Here is a 24705-nt window from a genome sequence, read left to right as displayed (position 1 = left end):
AAAAAAAATTTTTTTTTAAAAATATTTATTTGTGTGAGACAGAACATGAGTGGAGGAAGGGCAGAGAGCTGGGGAGGGTGGGATTGACACAGAATCCAAAGCAGGCTCCAGGCTCTAGGCTCTGAGATGTCAGTACAGAGCCCAACACGGGGCTCAAACTCAGGGACCGTGAGGTGTCGAAGTTGGATGCTTAACTAAGTCACCCAGGCGCCCCAGTTATCTTAATCTTTGTAAACCTTTCTCCCTCAGATTTCCTCTGCTATCATCCATCTTTTAAAAAACTCCTTAATGTTTAAGGGGCACCTGGGTGGCTCAGTCGGTTGAGTGTTTGACTTTGGCTCAGGTCATGATCTCACGGTCCGTGAGTTCGAGCCCCGCATGGGCTGTGCACTGACCGCTCAGAGCCTGGAGCCTGCTTCAGATTCTGCGTCTCTCTCTCTCTCAAAAATAAATAAACATTAAAAAAATTTTTTTTAACTCTTTAACGTTTTTTTAAAGCCAGACTTAATTTCCCCTTTTTGAATTGCCACTAAAGTACCACAGGCGCATGTGTGCATGTGATCTCTCTCTCTCTCTCTCTCTCTCTCTCTCTCTCACTCACACACACACACACACACACACACACACACACACACAGTTGTGTGTTGCAGCACTTGATTCTTTCAGAACTCATTTCGTTGTACAGCCTGCTGATTGAATTACTGGTTAGAGTGTGATTCTGTTCTCATGATATCCTTGTGTGGGTAAGACTAGATGAATTCTAATCAGCTTACTATTTTTGTCCTCATTTAGTACATAGTCTTCTTTAAAACTCAGAAATAAATTTGGTACTGTTAAAAAAATTCATATGGCTTAAAAGCAATTATCCAATTTTTTTCCCTTTTGGGAGCCATCTCAGTGAAGGATAGCATAATATTGTCATTTCTTCTTAGCTTTTGGTGAAGGAATTCTTTCCTCTGCTTTGTAATTATGATTCAATAAGCCAATCTGTTAAGCATGGCCTTGGCATTAAAATTGTAAAGACCCAATTTTTATCCATTGTTCTCATAGAAACTGGATTCTCTCTCATGGATAAATGCTCCCATAGGTCTGTTACTGGAATGTTTTTCCCTTAGCTCTAGTAGAGTGTTGTACTTAGGGTTCTTGTTTGTCGTGCCCCTGGATAGTTGAATAAAATAGTATGTGTTTAAGATTACTAAGATTGAAATATGTTAAAATGATTCCAGATCTTTAAAATGTTAGAGTATTCTTGGGCCATCTGGGTGGCTCAGTCGGTTAAGAGTCTGACTCTTGGTTTTGGCTCAGGTCATGATCTCACGGTTTGTGAGTTTGAGCCTGCATCAGGCTCTGTGTGGAGCCTGCTTGGAATTCTCTCTTTCTCCCTTTCTCTGCCCACTCCTATTCACATTCTCTCTCTCTCTCAAAATAAATAAATGTAAAGAAATATAAGGGGCGCCTTGGTGGCTCAGTTGGTTAAGCCTCCGACTTCAGATCAGGTCACAATCTCATGGTTTGTGAGTTTGAGCCCCACATCAGGCTCTGTGCTGACAGCTCAGAGCCTGGAGCCTGCTTTGGATTCTGTCTCCCTCTCTCTGCCCCTTCCCCACTCACGTTCTGTCCCTGTCTAAAATAAATGAACATTTTAACTTTAAAAAATGTTACAGTGCTCCTTTTTTGTTGTTTGTTTTGAGAGAGAGAGAGAGAGAGAGAGAGAGAGAGAGAGAGAGAGAGAGAGAGAATGAATCCCAAGCAGGCTCTGAGCCACAAACTGTGAGATCATGACCTTAGCTGAAACCAAGAGTCGGACATTTAACCGACTGAGCCACCCAGGCACCCCAAATGTTTGAGTATTCTTAAGGAGCTTTCTTACTTATTTTGTAATATTCTCCTTATTAGATTACAGCACAAACAGAACCCACAAATATTTTAACACAGCGAAAAGTTAAGGAATTTGTTTAATGTGATATGTCTGGTTTTTAAGCGAGAATAAAATTAACGAGATTAAAGGTAAGCCTAGTGTAGTGGTGCAGTCAGAATGACCTAGTTTAAACTTAGCTAGGTTGCTGAATGATAAGGATGATTTCATCTTCCATGAAAAGTCAATTCTTAAGTGGTATTTTTGCAGGTACTATACACAGTCACTTTCACTGAGTGACCTTAGCATGTGACGTAGTATTTTTGTGTAGTCTCCATAAACAATTCACTTCAGTGCATGTGCAGTTGTCATATATCATTTTGGAATGATGTAAAGAGCTCAGAGTCTGTCAGTGTTGTCCTTACCCCCCAACCATTGCCCCTTGTGTGTCCATGTGCATGCTACCTGCAGATTTTTTTATTTTAATTTTTAGATAATAGTATGTATCTTCATCTCCTCCCTTTATTAAACCTATATTAATCACGTAAAACTTTGAAATAATAGTTGAGGATCTAATTAGATCCACTTTCATTTAGTTAAGCACTAAAATGGTAAAAAGTCAAAACCTTTTTTTAAAGTTTATTTATTTTGAGAGCATGAGCCATGAGTGGGGGGAAGGGCAGAGAGAGAGAGAGGAGAATCCCAAGCAGATGTGGGACTTGATCCCACAAACCCTGAGATCATGACCTGAGCTGAAATCCAGAGGTGAATGCTTAACCAATGGAACAACCCAATCACCCTACAAAAACTTTTAAAATAACTGCATTACTGGGTGCCTGGGTGGCTCTGTCAGTTAAGTGTCCGACTTCGGCTCAGGTCATGATCTCGTGATCTCATCTTTTCATGAGTTTGAGCCGCACATAGGGTTCTGTCCTGGCAGCTGCGAGCCTGCTTTGGATTTTATGTCTCCCTCTCTCTCTCTCTGCCCCTTCCCCATGTGTGCCTCCATACCTGCTCGCTCTCTCTCAAAAATAAATAAATAAATACATTAAAAAAATAAAATAACAGTATTACTAAATCTCTTTGTTCAACAGAGTAAATAGAAAGTTCCTTGAATATATCCCTTTAATATAAGTTATTTGGTTATTCTGTATCCTGTTAGGCTTTAGGGGCTTTTCAAAAAGAATTTATTTTGGTAAACACCACATGGAATTTACCCTCTTAGGAAATTTCTAAGTGTACAATACAGTATTATTGTTAACTATAAGCACAATGTTATACAACAGAACACTAGAAGTTTTTCATTTTATATTATTTTTTTGTATGCAATGAATAGCAGCAGCCCCTTATTTCCCACCTCCCTTAAGGTCCTGGCTACTACTCTGCTTTCTTTTTGTATGAGTTTGACTACTTAACATACCTTACATAAGTGGAATCATGCAGTATTAGTCCTGTTAGGCTTACTTCATTTAGCATAACATCCTGAAGGTTTATCAGTCTTGTAGCATATGATAGGATTTTCCTGTTTTATGGCTGATAATAGTCTATTGTATGGATATATCACATTCTCTGTATCCGTGGTTTTTTTCTTTTTTAAAATTTTATTTTTAAGCAATTTCTACACCTAACGTAGGGCTCAAACTCACAACCCTGAGATCGAGTTGCATGCTCTACCAACTGAGCCATCCAGGTGCCCCTATCCATTCATCTTTTGATAGGTTTTCACCTCTTGGCTATTGTGAATAATGCTACAGTGACCATTAGAGTAAAAAATTTTCAAGATCTTGATTTGAATTTTTTTGATAATTGGTTCTATTTTTTTTCCTTTTTTTTTTTAATTTAAATTTTTTAGTTAACATACAGTGCAGTATTGGTTTCAGGGATAGAATTCAGTGATTCATTACTTAGATACAACACCCAGTGCGCATCACAAGTTTCCTCCCTAATAGCCATCACCCATTTAGCCCATCTCCCACCCACCTTCCTCCGTCAACCCATAGTTTGATTTCATTAAGAGTCTCTTGTGTTTTGTTTCCCTCTCTTCTCTCCCCCTTCCCATATGTTCATCTGTTTTTTTTTTAATTAAAAAATTTTTAATGTGTATTTATTTTTGAGAGAGAGAGACAGTGTGAACAGGGGAGGGGCAGAGAGAGAGAGAGGGAGACACAGAATCTGAAGCAGGCTCCAGGCCCTGAGCTGTCAGCACAGAGCTCAATGCAGGGCTTGAACCCATGAACCACGAGATCATGACCTGAGCTGAAGTTGGATGCTCAACTGACTGAGCCACCCAGCTAGCTGCCCCATCATCTGTTTTGTTTCTTAAATTCCACATATGAGTGAAATCTAATAGTATCTGCCTTTCTCTGATTTATTTCACTTAGCATTATACTCTCTAGCTCCATCCATGTTATTGCCAGTGGCAAGATTTCATTCTTTTTCATTCTTTTTGATGGCTGAGTAATATTCCATCGTGTGTGTGTGTGTGTGTGTGTGTGTGTGTGTGTGTGTGTGTGTACACACTACATCTTTATCCATTCATAAATCAATGGACATTTGGATTCTCTCCATAGTTTGGCTATTGAGGGAAGTTCTATTTTAACGTGTTTGAGGAATCTCCTGTTCCTCAATTGTTTTCCATAGTGGCTGCACCATTTAAATTCCCACCAGCCAGTGCACGTGTATTCCAGTTTTTCTCTGCATCCTTGCCAGCACTTGTTATTTTCTGGGTTTTTTTTTTTATAATGGCCATTCTAATGGGTGTAAGGTGATATTTTATTACGATTTTTACTTACATTTCACATGTGATTTGTGATGATGAACTTTTCAAAAACCTGTTGTTTCTTTCTGTTCTTTGGAGCGATTTCTGTTCAAGTCCTTTGCCTATTTCTTAAATCAGTTTTGATTTGGTTTTTTGTGAGATTGAATTGTAGGTATTCCTTATATATTTTGGATAGTGACCCCTTATTAAATATATGGTTTGCAAATATTTCTTCCGTTTATAGGTTGCCTTTTTATTCTTTTGATTGTTTCCTCTGCTGTGTAGAAACCTTTCAGTTTGATGTAGTCCTGAGCCACAGCCGGGTGCTCAACCAACTGAGCCACCCAGGTGCCTTATAATGTGTTTTGGTACCAGGAAGTGTGAGGCCTCCAGTTTTTTTTGTTCTTTGTGAAGATCGTTTGGGCAATTCAAGGTCTTTTGTGATTCCATATGAATTTTAAGTTTGTGTTTTATCTTTTCTGTAAAGAATACCATTGGGATTTTGATAGGAATTGCATTGAACCTATAGATCCCTTTGGGTAGTATGGCCATTTTAACAATATTAAGCCTTACAATCCATGAACACAAGATGTCTTTCCATTTATTTGTGTCTTCCTTAATTTATTTCAGTAATGTTTTGTACCTGTCAGTGTGTACAGTCTTTTGCTTCCTTAGTTTATTCCTAAGGTTTCTTTTTCTTTTTTCTTTCTTTCTTTTTTTTTTTTTTTAATGCTTTTGTAAATGGGATTTTCTTCATTTCCTTTTTGGATTTGGATTGTTCTTTTTTAATTGTATAGAAATGCAACAGATTTTTGTATGTTGAGTTTGTATCATACAACTTAAGTGAATATATTTATTAGTTCTAACAGTTTGGGGTTTTTTTGGTGGAATCTTTTGAGTTTTCTTACACACAAGATTGTGTCATCTATTAACAGATAAAATTGTACTTCTTTTCCAATTTGTATATTTTTTATTTTTTTTATCTTGCCTAATTCCTTTTTGGTATGTCTATGTTAAATAGAATTGGTGAGAATGGCCATTCTTGCCTTAATACTGATCTTGAAGGAAAACCTTTCAGTTTTTTACTGTTGAGTATGTTAGTTTGGGGCTTTTAATATGTGACCTTTATTATATTTAGGTAATTTCCTTGTATTCCTAGTTTGTTGAGTGTTTTTATCATGAAAGGCTGTTCAGTTTTGTCAAATGCTTTTTTTTTTTTTTTTTTTTTTGCACCAAATTGTGATGATGGACAGAATTTTGTCCATTCTGTTAGTTTGATTTATCACACTGGTTGATTTTCATATTTTGAATTATTCTTGCATTCCATTGATAATTTTTCTTGCATTCCACTGATAAATCCCACTTGGTCATGGTATATGATCCTTTTAGTGTGCTGTTGAATTCAGTTTTCTAGTATTCTGTTGAGAGTTTTTCCATCTGTATTCATCAATGATATTGTTCAAAGACTTTTGAGATGAGTTAGAATAGTGTATCCCAGTCTGATTTTTATAACAGTAATACTTGGTAAGATGTGTTTTCATGTCAGTTATTTCATTTCTTCATTGCAATTCTCTGTTAGATGAATAGACCACATACTCCCAATTTTCTTTTGGAGATGCTAGTGTCAGAATTACACATCATCACTTAGCAACTATTACCATTAATATTATTGATAATAGGTAATACTTAACAGAGCACATATTCTTTTCGGCACTCTTCTAAATGTTTTATATATTTTCATTTAATCCTCAGATAAGTAAAATGTTTAGTAACTAATAGTAGAGCTCACTGTTCATCTGGATTTTAATACAGACCATCTGGTTCCTAAGTCTGCTTAGGTATATCACCACTCACAGTTAATTGGAAGGTGGTCTATTTAATTTAGATCTGCCCTGCTGTTTTGTTACCTGTGAAACCAGATACCTTATTATTATCCAGAAGATTATTATTGGAGATCAGTGCTTTTTAAAAAGAAGTATAGTGATTGGGCTTTGAGGCACCTGTTCTTTCCAAATGTCCTTTATCTTCCTGGGCTCAATACTATGCTTTGGGTGTCAGAAGTTGCTTAAATGAAGAATCTAACAACTAGCAGGCATATGGATTATATAGCTGATGTTTGAGAGAAGAACAGTAAGAAGTAGAGAGCTAGATTTAAAAAAAAATTTTTTTTTAACGTTTATTTATTTTTGAGACAGAGAGAGACAGAGCATGAACGGGGGAGGGGCAGAGAGAGAGGGAGACACAGAATTGGAAGCAGGCTCCAGGCTCTGAGCCATCAGCGCAGAGCCCGACGCGGGGCTCGAACTCACGGACGGCGAGATCGTGACCTGAGCTGAAGTCGGCCCTTAACCGACTGAGCCACCCAGGCACCCTGAGAGCTAGATTTTAAAATTCATGCTGGATCTTCTCTATGTGGTAGTACCTCAAGAGGCCTGATTAAATCATTGTTGGAGTGCATAAATTGCTTTAGATTACTAATGCATCCTCACTTTATGTAAGCCGGTTTGTAAGAATAATGGGTTTATATACGTAGTATAGGTGAGAGACTATGCAAGTTTCAAAGTAGGATTCCTTTTAGTATTACGATTTTTCTGACACATTTAATAGGCAAATCAACTTAAACTTTATCTTTCAATAAACTAGTTATTGTAGAGCTTACACTGTTACCTTGATGTCACAACATGGTTGTTTTAAAGATAGTATTTGGAAAAAGATAACTTTGATGCTTGATTCCTGTTATGTTCGTTTACTGCAGCTAGTAAGGGAAGAAGGTTATTTGTTATGTAAATTTTTGGCCTGTCTTAAAAGTATGTTTCCCAACTTGTACTTTTTTTTTTTTAAGTTTGTATATTTATTTAGAGTGAGCTAGTGCCAGCAGGGGAGGGAGAGAGAGAGAGAATCCCAAGCAGGCTCTGCACTATCAACGCAGAGCCTGACATGGGACTCGAACCCACAGAACCATGAGGTCATGACTTGAACGCTAAAATCAAGTCAGGTGCTTAACCAACTGAGCCACCCAGGCACCTCCCAACTTGTACTTCTATTTTTTGTCTGTAGTACTGAAAGTGTGAGTTATATTCTTATAAACAGAAGATCTCTTAAGGAGATCAAACATTTATTTGACGATTAAAGAACAAACTTGAAACATAACTTTTGTAAAGAATGGCAAAAGTGTTCTCAGCTTTTGTTTAATCAGTCACCTTTTTTTTTTTTTAATGTTTATTTATCTTTGAGACAGAGAGAGACAGAGCATGAATGGGGGAGGGTCAGAGAGAGGGAGACACAGAATCTGAAACAGGTTCCAGGCTCTGAGCTGTCAGCACAGAGCCCGACGCGGTGGCTTGAACTCACGGACCGCGAGATCATGACCTGAGCCGAAGTCGGCCGCTTAACCGACTGAGCCACCCAGGCGCCCCAATCAGTCACCTTTTAAAAGTGAAGATTTTTGTGCTTTTCATACAGATTTAATCTATGGATTTGATTATAGGGGTTCATGGTTCTTTATTCTCAATTCTGAAATTGAGAATGTTAAAATTGAAAGTTATTTTAAGTTTATATTAAATTAATTTGCCAGCACACTAACCTGGACTGAGGTGGAGCATGTTCGTTTATATCTTTATCCCACTTCATGTGAATATGCAGACATTTTGCTGCAGAAATCATATATGTATTACGTAGTACTGCTTTAGATTCCACTGTATGTAATATATGTTATGTAATATATGGTAACTACTTTTTAAAATATATATATGTAACTACTTTTTAAAAATTTGTAACTACTAATTTACACTAATAGTTACTACTAATACTTAACTATTTAAATATATGTAACTACTTTTAAAAAATTTGAAAACTTCTCAGTAATGGTATTCATCTGGCCCCCCATAGTTTCACTTACATATGAATATACAGAACTTTATTACTTTTCATAAGCTGCTTTATTTCCACCACTGGAAGAATATGGAGCATGAACCAGTAGTAGGAGGAATACAGTATACGTGTATACAGTAGACTGTGTTGATAAGTAAGTTAGTACAAGATTGGTAATAGTTGCCCACAGCACTAATTGTTGATTTTGTGGCAGAATACCACAGTGATTCCATAGGCATGAGAGCATGGTGGGAATACAAGCTAGGTATTGTCTGTCCTGCTTTGTCTAGGATATATGTTTATGTATTTAAGTTATTCTTAGTGAATTTTTATTTATTAAATGAGTTACTTTTATAATGATGCAAAATAAGGAAACAGGCGACCTTTTTCTCATCTCTCTAGTCTCCTACAAAAGCTGTATATAATGCCAGACATTGGAACCATCCAGACTCGGAAGAGCTGCCTGGGCCACCAATAGTAAAACCTCAGAGTGCCACAGTAAGTGAACTGTACATTTTATTTCATTTTTGTTTAATAGATTATAAATTAAGCCATTGCTATCTTTATTCACAGTTTGAAAATCTTTGATTTCAACAGTGTGTTTTGGACTTCCTCATTAAAATTGAGTGGCTTCAGTTTAATCATTGGAAAAGTGAGGATTATGGACAGGATAATGGAAAATCTGGTGCTACTAGTTTATAGATAAGAGCCTTAAAAAATATTGGACCACTTTTTACCCTTGACCCACATTTTCTGGAATTACTGTATTTAGTGTTTTAAGGGTAAATTATTCTATATTTGAATTTTGTAATTAGCTACTAGAGCTATATTATAAATTACATCCTACATAGATCTTAGAGTAGCTTTGAGTGGTTCATTTACTTTTCAGAGGAGAGCTTTATCCTTCATTCCAGTAATACCTTTCAGTTCAAAACACATTTGAAACGGTTATCAAATTATTTTCTTCAGAATAACTGAAAGGACCGTAGATTAATATTTCTAGGTTAATGATAATACCTCAGTCATCTGGAGCTATCAAGTGATGAATTCAAAAGAGTTAGGGATAGATATCTCTATATATACAGTTCCCTGTCTCCTTAAGTTGAGTATATTCAACTGTGCTTACTAGTATAGAATCATCATTGTGTGTATTAGTAATTATATACCAGCCTTTTATTATGACTATTTATACCCTAAATTGAAGATTCTTGTACCTTTTCTTTTTTTTAGTGTTTGTTTATTTTTGAGACAGAGAGAGACATTATATGATTGGGGGAGGGGCAGAGAGAGGGGGGATACAGAATCTGAAGCAGGCTCCAGGCTCTGAGCTGTTAGCACAGAGCCTGACGCGGGGCTTGAACTCACAAACCGCGAGATCATGACCTGAGCCGAAGTCGAATGTTTAACCTACTGAGCCACCCAGGCGCCCCCGGATTCTTGTACTTTAAAAGTTCTTTTGTCTATCTGTTGTAGTTCGATTCTCCCTTTCCTAGCTTTTCTCAGTGTTATGTATGTAATTGTGGTTCTTTATTCCTTCTAATGGTCCTGGAGACAAATAATAGATTGTCTGTGAAATCTGAGGTTAAAAAAGACCAGAAAGAATTCCCGAGTGGTTCTTTTGTTGAGTCTTACCTAGTAGTGCATGGAATTTCAAAGTAGCCCTTTATGACCTTTCAGAGGCTTTTCCCACTTTTTTTTTTAAGCCAAATTTACTAGGTAGATGAGTTATTACTATTTTTTTATATTTATTTAGAACAATAATTTAATACCTTTATTAATAGGTGAGGCTGTCTTCAAAGGAACCAAATCAAAAAGATGATGGAGTTTTTAAGGCTCCTGCACCACCACCCAAAGTGATAAAAACTGTGACAATACCTACTCAGCCCTACCAAGATATAGTTACTGCACTGAAATGCAGAAAAGAAGACAAAGAAGTAAGCAGCTATATACAGTTTTACTGCACGTGGATAGATTTTTGTATGTAACATTTAGCCTTTTAATGTCTTGAACAGATATCCACAAACTTATCTTTTCCTAGTACTACCAATGATTTTAAAAACATTTCTTTTAGTTGCCATCTATTGAATTGTTTTATACACTTTTAAACGAAGTACAGCAAGCCCGTAGATTTAAGTTGCTAGTTCGTGGTTATAAAAGAGGTGGACTTATTTTTCTTGGCAGTTATATACAGTTGTTCAGCATGTGAAGCACTTCAATGATGTGGTGGAATTTGGTGAAAATCAAGAGTTCACTGATGACATTGAGTACCTGTTAAGTGGCTTAAAGAGCACTCAGCCTCTAAACACACGTTGCCTTAGGTAAGATCTTATTTTTATATTTGATAATTATGTGCATGCTATATCTTATTAACACTTTCCAGCCGAGTAGAGCCAAACATTTGTGAGTTTATTATCATGAATGTATTTTATAGTCAGTGATAAGTTAGAATGTGATTGATTTCTCATGAGGAACTTGATTCTACATGGACAATGGAAAGTTGGATGATCGTAGCCATTTAGCATAGTACAGGCTTCAGTTTACAGATGCTTAAAAGAAGTGTTACATTAAAAAATCATTAAAAAAGTTATTTTTCATCCCTAAATTTTAGACAAGTAATAAATTTGTTTTAAGCATGTTTTGATTTGGATCATCTTTTGCATACTGTAATAGATTGAATATCTTAGTTTGAATTATCCAGTCAATTGGAATATATCCAATCAAACATTATCTATAGTCCTGATACAACAAAAGTGTTAGTTACAAAAAGTAGCTGAGACCTTTCGCTTTTAATGATAGTAGTAATACACTAAAGACTACTGTGTGTTAGTTACATTTTTTAATATAGCATACCTAATCACTGTGCATCAACAGGTTTTTAATAATTCATTTTGCCCATGTGTTTTATATTGTGATCTCAATGGGTAGTGCTTTGACACCCCTCACCTCTCCCCATTTGCTTGTTTTGGTATTGCACAAACAAAAAACTAATGCACTAGCTATTTTCAGTCCCCCTAACCTAGTCTGTTTTCTCCTAGTGTTATTAGCTTGGCTACTAAATGTGCCATGCCCAGTTTTCGAATGCACCTGAGAGCACACGGAATGGTAGCAATGGTTTTTAAAACCTTGGATGATTCCCAGCACCATCAGGTATTTTTAAGTTTCTGGGATTAGGAAGCATTATTTTAAAATTTTAGTCTATTTAGCTATTGAAAAATATTGGTTATTCATATATGAGTATTTCCTAATTTTGGTTTCAGTTAGTTTTATTTGCTGAATATATAGAGCTTAATGCTAGAAGTTTTTTGCTTAATACATTATTTAAGGATGTTTTCTCATGACCCTGTTTTCTCTTAATTTGTTAATTTATACTATTAAAACATCATTCTGATTTCATACCTAACATACTATGCCATGCTATACTGAATATTTAATTCTGTATGCATTGATTTCCTTTAATCATAAGATGCTGAAAAAAAAATCTTTAATTACTCTATTGAAAGCATGAGAAAAATGGTTTGAAATTAAAAAAAATATTTAGACATTTTGTTTGGATGTTGAATCTAGTTCTAGCCCATTGTGAAAAGAAATCTCATTTTCATTATGGCTTTGACACTATCTCTTAAAAATCAAGCATATGTAATAAAAGTTGGGTTTAACATTTTTCAAATTGGGAAAAAAATTATTTATCATTATCAGTAGTGGTGTTTTCAGATCATTTTATTATATTTTTGCTCAAGGAAATTATGTTTTAAATGCAGATTAGGTGACACAGTTTGATAGTGAATATTCTGAAACTGAAAACAGTGTACTTAACCCTGAGTTGGGAGAACTCCATTGCCAAGTTGTAGCAGATACAGAACAATGAGAGGAAGAGAAAAGAACTAAGAATTAATTTGCTTTGTTACACAGTTAGGAGAGGACCAAGGCATTAGTGTGTGCTCTTGGGGGCAGTGGATTTCCCAAGGCCTATACTGTGACATCCTAATTTCTAAAAATAATTTGTTCTGTAAGCATTTAATTAGTCACCTAGTCAAAAATTTTCTACTTTGGGAGAATCAGAGTTTAAATCTTTAGATAATTAAGTTTCTGTACATATGAAATAAGTGTAAGTACAAAATATTCCAAATGTTAGACTATCCCAACGTAGACCATTTTGTTAATATTAATGGTTACCTAAAATATATTACCTCAGTACTCTGGCTTTTAGTATCTATTATAAGCAGAGTATGTTAATAACTGCCTGATCTCAATGATTTTGAGAGCACATTATATTAATGTGAAAACATTTTTTTTAAATGTTTATTCATTTTTGAGAGAGAGAGAGACAGAGTGCAAGTGGAGGAGGGTGAGAGAGAGAGGGAGACACAGAAACTGAAGCACAGTCCAGACTTTGAGCTTTTAGCACAGAGCCCGATGTGGGGCTTGAACCCATAAACTGCAAGATCATGACCTAAGCCCAGCGTCAGACACTGACTGAGCCAGCCAGCCAGGCACCTCCTGCTTGATTTATTTTAAAGAAATGAGTCTAAATATGTTTATTTGAGCATTTTAACTTTATAGTATTGACACAAACTCAGCTGTGTTTATTTCATAGAAAAAAAAAAAAATAACCTAAGTGGTACAGATTTTAAAACATGCTCTTGATTTAAAATTGAAATTCAACTTTATCAACTATATCCTAAGGTGAACTATTGTATAAAAACAGGTGTGTGTAAAAAATGTTTTATAAACTCTTAGCACAGAATGGCTAAGAAAATATGTAATTCCACTTAACATTTTTCTAGTTTGGGAGCATGCATATAGGGAGCACTGATAGAAAGGAAAATTTTAAGTAGTGATAGAAAGGAAAATTTTAAGTAACAGACCTTTATTCATTTAATTTATATTTTCCTAGAGTATGCCCCTTAAGGGGGCAGTTTGCACTGAATATAACATTTTTAAGGCTTCCAACAAATCTCAAAACAGTCTCATAAATGAAATTGTCACCAGTTGTGTACATTAACTTTTATTTTTGTCTGTTGAAGAATCTGTCCCTTTGTACAGCAGCCCTCATGTACATATTGAGTAGAGATCGTTTGAACATGGATCTTGATAGAGCTAGCCTAGATCTAATGATTCGACTTCTGGAACTGGAACAAGATGCTTCTTCAGCTAAGCTACTGAATGAAAAAGACATGAACAAAATCAAAGAGAAAATTCGAAGACTGTGTGAAACTGTCCACAACAAGCATCTTGATCTAGAAAATATAACGGTAGGTTTCTTCCTTCCGTCCATTATAAAATGAAAATTACTTTCAGAAAGTTTTAAGTTAGTCACAGCAGGTGTGTGACTTTGGACAGATCATTTAATCTCCTGGTCAACAATTGGGCAAGTTCTTCTAAGGCTTAGCTCTGAGCATGATTCTGTTCCCTGCCTAAACTAGCCCATCTATATTTAGATTTTTTGCCAGTAAATTTTCTGTTGCGTTCTGTCTGTCCTTTTGTTTTGTTTTTGTTTGTTTGTTTTTTGTTTGTTTTGTTTATTTTTTTAGTGTATTAACTATATTTAGACTGTTAGGAATTTGAATTCTTATTCTCTGTAGGTTTCAGGAATAAAGATCCAGAGGATTTTCAGGGGCCGTTTAAATGAGCATTCACATATTCCAGAGTATCTCAAGGTGTCTGGTTAACTCCTCAAGGGCCCAAGGCTCTGAAAGAAGTTTCCTGCCTGCAGCAATTGGGGTCATGGCCAGTAACCCTTAGGCTCAACACAACTCCCGAAGTTTAAGATGACTGTGTTGCTTCTGGTTGATTCTAGTTCTCCTTTCCTTTGGCTGCTTTACTTGTAGAATCAGTAGTATCCCCACAGGTTACTAGGTCAGTAGAAGATAATTGGCCTTGTCATTTTGAAAAAAGGTTATTTGTTTATATATAATCTGACTTTGAGATATTTCCAATCTCAAAACTGTATTAGCATTGTTTTTTCTACTGACTACTAATAAACTGAAGACTGCAGCATTTGCCTCAAAAATTATAGAATGCTTTGTACTAATTAAATATGATTTAGGGGTAGTGCTCTGTTTAATTAAGGTAGAGTGATTTGTATAAAGTGGGGTTTGAGGGGAAAGTAGGTTAACACTAAAAGACAAGATATAGAATTGAATGTATTCAGTACTTAGTAAAGTTGGGAAAATAGCTGTTATGCTCAGCTGGTGGATAAAGATCCCTGTACGTCACCACATTGTATACTACATTAAAATATATATGTAATTTTTATTTTCCTTTAACCTTTTGCAATGTGTACAAATTTTTTAATGATAATGAAAATAAATTTGAGATTTTTATTTTCTGCATCATTGAATAAATGTATCTTTTTTGTGGGGGTTTCCCATATTGTTCAACATTTAGATCCTTTCCAAGCATTTGCTGTTAAATAGCATGATGATAAACTTGTTCCTTGAAATTTCTCTATGGTTTGTTGAATTTATTAGGGTGGCAAATAGCGGTATAATAACTTTCTTATGTTGTATTAAATAATTTACTTACATGGTTAAAATGAGAACACAGTTGCTAATTTTAGGATGCCTCTTTTTCCTCCCAACTTCAGCTATACTTGAATATTGTATTTGTTTTAAATTGTACAGTAGACATTGTTTTGTACAGTGACTGTTCCCCTACACATTAGTTTTGGTTTTTTATTAACTGCTTAACTTCTTAAAAATACATTCCTATTCCTGATGCACCTTGGGAAGAGAATTTAAAATATATTATGTTTTCAGGTATAATTCACATAACTGAGAGCTAACAATTGCTGGTTAGTATTCTGATTAATGATTTGATTGTGCTTTAACTCTTTAAGGACTATTCCAGTTTGCATATAAAATGTTTGATTTGTAGGCTGTTTTTAATGAATATAGCTTAACATATCAAACAATCCTTTTTATGTTGATAGAGACAAACCAAGGCCTCTTTTAGCATAAAAACTTAATGATTGTTTGCTGTATATTGGCATCAAATTACTATTCCCTTTCGTCCTTAACAAAGAAATCCTCATTAGGCTTCAGCTTTATTACTACTATGACTCTTGAGCTAATATACCTGAACTGATCTCATTAAATTACTCTTTCAGGGACTTAGAATGAGAATTGGGCAAAACGGAATCTGTTTTTATAGTGACAATTTCTCATTCTATATATGTCACCTTGGACATCAACCTTGTTTTTTTAATGAATAGACTAAAATATTCTAGATCTCCTCTAAATCTGTAATACTAGTAAGATTTTTGCTGGTAAGCTCTGTTTTTTCAATTTCTAAATATTTATATTCAGTTCCAAACCAGGAGGACTTAATGTAAACTTGTATCTTTGAAAGGAAAGAAGCTTTGGAAAGAAAACCAGGTCTTATCAGCTTTGCTAATTTTGTTAAGCTGAAGTTCCATATTGTTACAGGAACCAGATTGTTCTTTCTTGGGGGGGTGGCTGTATGCTTTTAAAAAGAAACATAATAAGAAAGAAAATGAATAATTAAAGGCAAATGAAGAGAAAGAAAAACTCTAGTCCGGTTGTAAATACTACTGACTTTACTGTCCTGGGCTTACTGTAGTGCTGGTCTTCAATCATTATTTACATATAATTTTGTCATGATAGACATATCATGTGTATCCAGGCTGCTAACACTGCATGTCAAGTTCAAGACTAGTGAATCTGAAACCCTAAAAGTAACAGGATTTTTATTCAGAAGAGATAAGAAAATATACAGAATTTAAAAACAAAACAAACAAAAAATCCCAAGCAGCTTTGCAAGGAAAATAAAGAATTACTGACAGGGACTCAGAGTAGAAGAAATACAGTTAGCTTATAAATATGTGGAAAAAATGTACAAGTTTACTGTAGTTTGAAAAATTCAAACCAAAGCAATAAGGTAATCATTTTTTATCCTTTGGCAAAAATTTAAAGTGATAGCTAGTGCTTTTGAGGATTCAAAAGCAAGGTGTACTGATAACACCCACACTTTGTTCCTAGAGTTAAATGTTACAACCTTTGTGGTAAATTATTCCAATATAGTGTATTACAGTTAATACATAGGCACTTTGATTCAACAGTCCTATTTTTCTATCTTTGTGCCTCTGTTCTATAGAAAGAACAGTATCAGCATTTATTTTATTGAATTGACAAATGATACTTTTTTTTTTTTTTAAAGTGAGCTCCGTGCCTGATGTGGGGCTCTAACCCACAACCCTAAGATCGAGAGCCGCATGTTCTATGTCCTGAGCCAGCCAGGGGTCGATAGACTTCTTTCTTTTAAGCTTATTTATTTGTTTTGAGAGAGAGATCTCGAGCAGGGGAGGGGAAGAAAGAGGGAGACAGAGAATCCCAAGCAGTCTCCACGCTGTCAGTGCGGAACCCGATGCAGGGCTGCTCAAACCCATGAACTGCAGAATTATGACCTGAGCTGAAACCACAAGTTGGATGCTTAATGGACTGAGCCACCCAGCTGCTCCTAGATAGACTACTTTTAATAAGGGGTTTTCTCTGTAAAAACAAGCCAGTGGTTTAAAGTGTTTCTTCAACTTAGACTAGTCTGATAAAAATTAGTTCAGTTTTACTTATGAAAGCACTTACTGTTACAAAAAATACTATGGGCTGGTAGCATGCAGTGAACTTTTCTAAAGTAAAACAATCTGTAGAAGTGTTGCCTCAGAAATCTCACCAAGATTCAATATTCATTAATGATGCCTCTGATTTTTAGACTGGGCATTTAGCTATGGAGACCTTGCTGTCCCTTACTTCTAAACGAGCAGGAGACTGGTTTAAAGAAGAACTCCGGCTTTTGGGTGGTCTGGATCATATTGTAGATAAAGGTATGACATACACATGTATATAACATTTTTAATGTTACTTAAAGCCTGAAGAAAATAATCTATTTACATACTTCAAAAAAATAATGGCATCAATTTAAACATATTTTACTTTTTTTTTTTTTTAAGATATATATATATTTAAATGTTTGTTTATTTTGAGAGAGAGAGGGAGGAGAGAGAATCCCAAGTAGGCTCCGACACGGGGCTCGATCCCACAAAGGGATAAACCGTGAGATCATGACCTAAGCCGAAATCAAGAGTTGGATGCTTAACCAAGTGAGCTACCCAGGCATCCCTGTTATTTTATTTTTTTTAATGTTTGTTTGAAAGAGGGAGGGAGGGAACACGTGAATGTAACCGGGGCGGGGGGGAGGGGGGGAGCAGAGAGCAAGGAGAGAGAGAATCCTAAGCAGACTCTGCTCGTGGGGCTTGATCTCACAAACCGTGAGATCCTGACCTGATCCAAAATCAAGAATTGGATGCTCAACTTACTGATTACCCAGGTGCCCCAAGGTCTGTTCTTTTAGCAGCATCTTGCAAATCTCTGACTTTTAAAGGAAAAGCCATTAGCACTCTGATATTGGGGAGTTATGGAAATAAAAGAGCAACAATAAGAGTCTCCTATATTTCAACATTTCGGTGTTCTATAAAACTCAGAATAAATTATATTCAGAGAGGTTCTGGCATGTTCGTGGGTGCAGATGGCGTTTAATGTTAGTTAAGGAGATAAATATTGAGGTGATGAGACATACTAATTTTGTATCCATTTTGTTTCTCCTAGTGAAAGAATGTGTGGATCATTTAAGTAGTGATGAAGATGAAGAGAAACTAGTAGCCTCATTATGGGGAGCAGAGAGATGTTTACGAGTTTTAGAAAGTGTGAGTATAAGTATGGACAACTATGTTGAGAAAATTGTGACTGAGTGGGTGAGAGACCGTCAGATATTTTTTATGAAGTATCCCAAAAGTTTACTTTGCTAATCCAAACTGAAATTATAATGCATTCGTTGAGCAGCCAGTGTTAATGAACAAGCTAAATAACCAGTTTGGTTTAAGGATGCATATTGTCACTCTTTAGGAAACCTTGCAGGTTAAGTTTGTTTTTATTATAAAATGTCCTTGTTCTTTCCTTAGTGTGGAATTCTGCTTAAATATATTGTTTGTGGAAAATGATAATTAAGAGCTGTCAGGTTTTTTTTTTGTTTTGTTTTTTTTTTAATCAATAAGGATTTTCTTGATTTAGCTATTTGAGCCAGATCGTAATCACAGCTCTTAATAATATTTGACTTTGAAGAATGCTACTGTTGAACTGTGTATGCCATAAGTATATTTGTTCTTTGGCTTTTATGAATGATTAAACCTAGTTCGGTGTAGGTTATAATTTATGCTGGCAGTGCATTTCAGGATAATATAGAATTAAAAGTTCTTGGTGTAGACAAAATTGAAATTTTTCCTGCTCTTTTAGAGTGCTTCAGGTGCATTACATTAAACAGGTAGCATTTTTTTATTCTAAATTAATCCATTTAGGGACTTTAATAGTTTATAAGTTAGAGACTGCTCTTTTCTGACATTGAGAGTGATTGGTAATTCATTACAGTGAACGTGTAGTTCAGAATGTTACTTATGAGCAAACAGTTGTAAAAATGCTTTAATTTTATAACAAAGGAATAGCTCTATTATTCTAAATATGGAACATGTTGGTTATTCCCTTAGATGACAAGGGCTGATTCTTCCCTATCTTTGTCTTTACTGTACAAGGGATCGTATGTTGTATGTAAATGAATAAAAGCTGTGTATTGCCACAATTATTTCATATTTTTCCCTTTTAGGTAACAGTACATAACCCAGAGAATCAAAGCTACTTGATAGCATATAAAGATTCACAGCTCATTGTTTCTTCAGCTAAGTAAGTTTTTTTGAAATATCATGCTGTTTATTCAAAGCATTTGAGTTGAGGGGCGCCTGGGTGGCTCAGTTGGTTAAGCTTCCGACTTCGGCTCAGATCATGATCTCACAGTTCGTGAGTTTGAGCCCCACATCGGGCTCTGTGCTGTCATTTCAGAGCCTGGAAGCCTGCCTTGGATTCTGTGTCTCCCTCTCTCTGCCCCTCCCCCACCCGCACTCTGTCTCTGTCTCTCTTTCTCAAAAATAAGCAAACATTAAAAACAGTTTAAAAAGGGGGTGCCTGGGTGGCTCAGTCAATTGAGCATCCAACTTCAGCTCAGGTCATAATCTCGCATTCATGGGTTTGAGCCCTCTGTTGGGCTCTGTGCTGATAGCTTGGAACCTTGAGCCTGCTTTGGATTCTGTCTCCCTCTCTGCCCCTCCCCTACTTGCACTCTGTCTCTTCTCTGTCTCTCAAAAAATAAAGTGTATATATAAAAAAAAAAGGCATTTGAGTTGACCATAAAGGAAGTATGATTGTATCACCTTCCTTCATAAAACACTTTTGTCAAGTTCTGTGAACAAGAGGTAGTAGAGTGTAGTACAAAAGTTAGGAGTGCAGATTATGGAGCCAGAAAGACTGAGTATGGATCCCAGCTTCATAACTTTAGCCCTGTGACCTTGGGCAAGTCATTTACTTGCTACAAGTGATTTAGAAGGGGGTAATAATTGCATCTACCTACCTAAGGTTGTTGTTATTAAAAATAATTTGTATATATGCTAATATATGTTATATATAACATTTTCAAAAATATGTTTTAAATGGTATATTTGTAAAATATTAAAATATTTTAAATGATTTTTAAATGTCTTTAAATGTCTTATTGTATACAATGTATATATTACGATGTTAATATATATGTGTATGCATAAATAATTCTTAGATATGGTAAAAACTAAGTATTAGTCCTTATTTTTATTGTAAATGACCTTTTCTAACCCTCTCCTGTCCTTTATATGTGTTTTTCCAGATCTATATGTAGCTCTCTCTATTGTACTCTCTCTGCCCAACTTGCATGACATTAGGTTAATGCTATCACTTCAGTTCACATAAAGTTTCCAGTTATGTTTCCAGCCTTGGTTCAAGTTTAGTACAACAGCCTCTTCCTAATATCTCCATCTTAGTTCTTGATATCTCACCTTCAGCCTGTCCAGCCCAATACCACAGGGGCTTAACTTTCCCAAATCTCTGCTTTGTAAATACAATCCCCAATGCCAAATCTCTGGTTCCTTTTTTTTTTTAAGGATTTATTTATTTTTTAATTTCCATCCAAGTTAGCATATAGTGCAACAATGATTTCAGGAGTAGATTCCTTAGTGCTCCTTACCCATTTAGCCCATCCCCCCTCCCACAACTCCTCCAGCAACCCTGTTTGTTCTCCATATTTAAGAGTCTCTTATGTTTTGTCCCCCTCCCTGTTTTTATATTATTTTTGCTTCCCTTCCCTTATGTTCATCTGTTTTGTATCTTAAAGTTCTCATATGAGTCGAGTCATAGGATATTTGTCTTTCTCTGACTAATTTCACTTAGCGTAATACCCTCTAGTTCCATCCACATAGTTGCAAATGGCCCAAATCTCTGGTTCCTTATTGGCCTTGGATGTGTGTTCATAGTCTTTGGAATGAAATCAAAAGCCCACTGTAGCCTGACTCGAGTTCATGTGTTTTTAATCCTTATTTTACTGCATTTCAAACAAAGACAAAAATAGACAAAGTAGTATGATAAATCCTTTTTTTTTTTTTTAAGTTTATTTATTTATTTTGAGAGAGAGTGCGAGCCAGGGAGGGGCCGAGAAAGAGGGAGAATCTTAAGCAGGCTCTGCACTGTCAGCACAGAGCCCAGGCAGGGCTCGAACTCACAAAAACTGAAATCATGACTTGAGCTGAGATCACGAATCGGACACTTAACAGACTGAACCATCCAGGTGCCCCACTAATATGATAAATCTTGATGTATGTACCATTAAGCTTGGATAATCATCAACCATGGCCCGTCTTGTTTCCATTTGTAACCCTGTTGATAACTCTTCTGTATTAATTATTTTGAAGCAAATTACAGATTTCATTAATCCATTAAATACTTGAGTATATAAAGTCTCTTAAAAGAGGACTCTTTAAAAGATGTAACCACAGGGATGCCTGGCTGGGTCAGTCAGTGGAGCTTGTGACTGTTGATCTCAGGGTTGTAAGTTTGAGCCCCACGTTGGGTGTAAATATTACTTAAAATTTTTTAAAGTTAATTTCTTAGTTAAAATCATCTGGCAGTCTGGGCTGATAACACAGAGCCCGATGCAGGGCTTAAACTCAGGAACTGCAAGATCACGACCTGAGCCAAAGTCAGACACTTACCCGACTAAGCCACCCAGGCACTGGCCCCAAAATTCTAAACACACGAATGAATGAATGAATGAGTGGTGTAACCCCAATACTGTTTTCATACCCTATAAATTATTGACTTAATGTTATCATACATCCAGTCAGTATTCAAATTTCTGGTAGTATTTAGTTTCCAGTAGATCTGTAGGTTTCCCCTGGGTCTTATTTTTTGGCCTTACATTTGTAAATTTTGTATCACATTTAGTACCTTTAAGGCTTGTGTTCTAGTTGTTATTATGTTTTATTCTCCCTTACCAAAGAGTATTCCTGCAGGTTAAATCAGTTTCTTCCTTTAAAAACGTATATTTCATGACCCCTGTACACATGGTGTCTTTCAGGAGGTATTTAATATGACAGTTTTCATCTCTTTCATTGTGATTAGGAATTTTCTGTCAAAAATCTTAGAAGTAGCCGTAAGGGTCAGAATTGGATGTTTGTGAAGTAACACTCCTCTGACTTTTTAAACTTTTCAGTAGGACCCTGATAAATGCAGGGATAGCATATTGAAAGATAAAATGATATACCTCTGATGTTTTCCCCTCATTTACCAACCAAAACCATGTTTTAGCTCAGTACTACTGAAGGCAGTTAACAATAATAGCACAGTTAGTTCTGGCTCACATCCTCAAACATCTAAACAACAAATTTATTTTATTTTATTATTTTATTTTATTTTTTATTTCATTTCATTTTATTTCATTTTATTTTATGTTACGTTTGTTCATTTTTGAGAGAGAAAGAGTGTGTGTGAGCAGGGGAGAGGCAGAGAGAGAAGGATACACAGGATCTGAAGCTATCAGCACAGAGTCTGACGTGGGGCTTGAACCCACAAATTACGAGATCGTGACCTGAGCTGAAGTTGGATGCTTAACTGAGTGAGCCATCCACAAGCCCGAGCAACAAATTATTTTAGATTAGACATGAGGAACACCTTCCTAATAATGTGTTTTAACAGGAGAGGCTAGAGAAGGATGAGTTACAGTACAGTTTTCTTTAGGAGTTTTGTGTGGTGTATATATAATCAACTGAGAGAGCATATACTTTTTTGAACTAATGGACTTGGTGATTTAAAGACAGTCTTCATAAATACTAGGCTCACTTAAAGATTATATTTCCTTGTTATTTTGGGTAGCATCTGGAAAATCCTTGGAATGTAACTGATAAACCTTATGGCTGCCAGGAGACATGTCAGTTAAATGACCTCATGTTAAAAAAATATGATGTACTCTAATGTTTATGAAGTATTTAATATCATCTATACAAGGTTATTTATTATGCATTATTTTTTTTTTTTAAAGGTAGTTTTTTTTTTTTTTTTTTTTTTATTTATTTTTGGGACAGAGAGAGACAGAGCATGAACGGGGGAGGGGCAGAGAGAGAGGGAGACACAGAATCGGAAGCAGGCTCCAGGCTCCGAGCCATCAGCCCAGAGCCTGACGCGGGGCTCGAACTCACAGACCGCGAGATCGTGACCTGGCTGAAGTCGGACGCTTAACCGACTGCGCCACCCAGGCGCCCCTATTATGCATTATTAACACAAATAATATTCTTTACCTGCTCAGAGTTTGCATCCTAAATGAAAATCATCTAAATGAAATTCAGAAGTATAGTTCTTAAATTATCTTGTTTAGGGAAGGATTGTGGTAGGTCTGTTTTGGAGAGATTGGTAAAGTGGGGACAACTGTAAGTAGTACAGGTGTAAGCTTCTCCACTGAGTTTATAGTTTTAACTTAGAAAAATTTAAATTATCGAGTTTTCTCAAAATAAAATTTAGCACTTAGTGTGATATTACACCTACTTGGTATATGATTAAATAGTTAATACATTATACCTCTTTAATAGAGATTAATTTGGCAGCATTTATGACATTTAAAACATTAAGGTCCAAGTAAATAGAAATTCTTAGTATAACTAATTTTGTTTAGCATAATAGTCTACATTTTGTTTTCTCTTAAGAGCATTACAACATTGTGAAGGATTGATTCAGCAGTATAACCGTGCTGAGAACAGTATATGCTTACCTGACAGTAAGCCTCTGCCTCACCAGAATGTAACCAACCATGTGGGCAAAGCAGTGGAAGACTGTATGAGGGCCATCATTGGGGTATTGCTCAATTTAACTAATGACAATGGTAAGTTATATTTTCTACATGTATTCTCATTGAAAGATTGTATATTACATGTAAAAACAAGTTATTCCTCTTATTTCTTTTCTCGATGTAGTGATTTTTTAATTGCCATCATGTAACTCACTCATGTATAGATTTAACTACTTGTAGGGGTTTTTTTTTGTTTTTTTTTAAGTTTACTTTTGAGAATGAGCATGTGTGGGAGGAGGGGAGGGGCAGAGAGAGAGGGAGAGAGCGAGAATCCCAAGCAGGCTGTACTCTATCATCATGGAACTTCAAACTGCCAAACTGTGAGATCATGACATGGGCTGAAATCAAGAGTCTGATGCTTTACTGAGCCATTCAGGCACCCCAGTATTTTTAGGGTCAGCCTGGTAGCTTGGTTTGGAAATAGTATGGTCAAAAATATTTTTTAATAAAGAAATAGTTATGTATTTCTAACTTTTTATATCAGTGTTAATGAATATTGGTTGGTAGTGTCCTAGAGAAGAATCCATAACAATTTTCATATTCCTTACATTCCTAACTCTTTCAGAGTGGGGCAGCACCAAAACGGGAGAACAGGATGGCTTGATTGGCACAGCAATGAACTGTGTGCTTCAGGTTCCAAAGTACCTACCTCAGGAGCAGAGATTTGATATCCGAGTGCTGGTGAGTTGGAGTGACTATTTCAGAAATTAGTATTTAATCTATTAAAATGATAAAAACTTCATCTTAGTTTTGGGTTTAAGAACCAGCTGTTCAGTATATTGAGGGTTTCAGTGGACTACTTGTGAACACACCTCATATTATACAAAAGAGAGCCAGGAAGGGCTCTGTGCAAAAATAAAAAAAGTATTAAGTATGAAAACAATCTAAAAGTTAAAAAAAAAACAAAACTAACAAACCTAAAAGTTGTGATTTTTAAAAAGCAGTGAAATCATTGTGAAGATCA

The 24705-nt window shown here is 35.7% G+C and overlaps 1 protein-coding gene across 2 annotated transcripts in view; it reads left to right on the top strand.

Annotated features, from left to right (window-relative positions):
• WAPL (WAPL cohesin release factor) overlaps nt 1-24705 on the top strand; it is a 93220-nt gene that overhangs the window by 55861 nt on the left and 12654 nt on the right. For both annotated transcript variants that reach the window (XM_019444811.2, XM_019444810.2), the window contains exons 5-14: nt 8886-8981; nt 10265-10417; nt 10665-10801; nt 11519-11630; nt 13508-13735; nt 17211-17322; nt 18104-18201; nt 19152-19228; nt 23599-23774; nt 24307-24422. In XM_019444811.2, the coding sequence (XP_019300356.1) occupies nt 8886-8981; nt 10265-10417; nt 10665-10801; nt 11519-11630; nt 13508-13735; nt 17211-17322; nt 18104-18201; nt 19152-19228; nt 23599-23774; nt 24307-24422 (1305 nt within the window). The remainder of the gene's footprint in view (nt 1-8885; nt 8982-10264; nt 10418-10664; nt 10802-11518; nt 11631-13507; nt 13736-17210; nt 17323-18103; nt 18202-19151; nt 19229-23598; nt 23775-24306; nt 24423-24705) is intronic.

This window comes from Panthera pardus, unplaced genomic scaffold (genome assembly GCF_024362965.1).
Source record: "Panthera pardus isolate Hobbes unplaced genomic scaffold, ASM2436296v1 HiC_scaffold_22, whole genome shotgun sequence".
NCBI lineage: Eukaryota > Metazoa > Chordata > Mammalia > Carnivora > Felidae > Panthera > Panthera pardus.
This window is presented reverse-complemented; position numbering and strand designations above follow the sequence as displayed.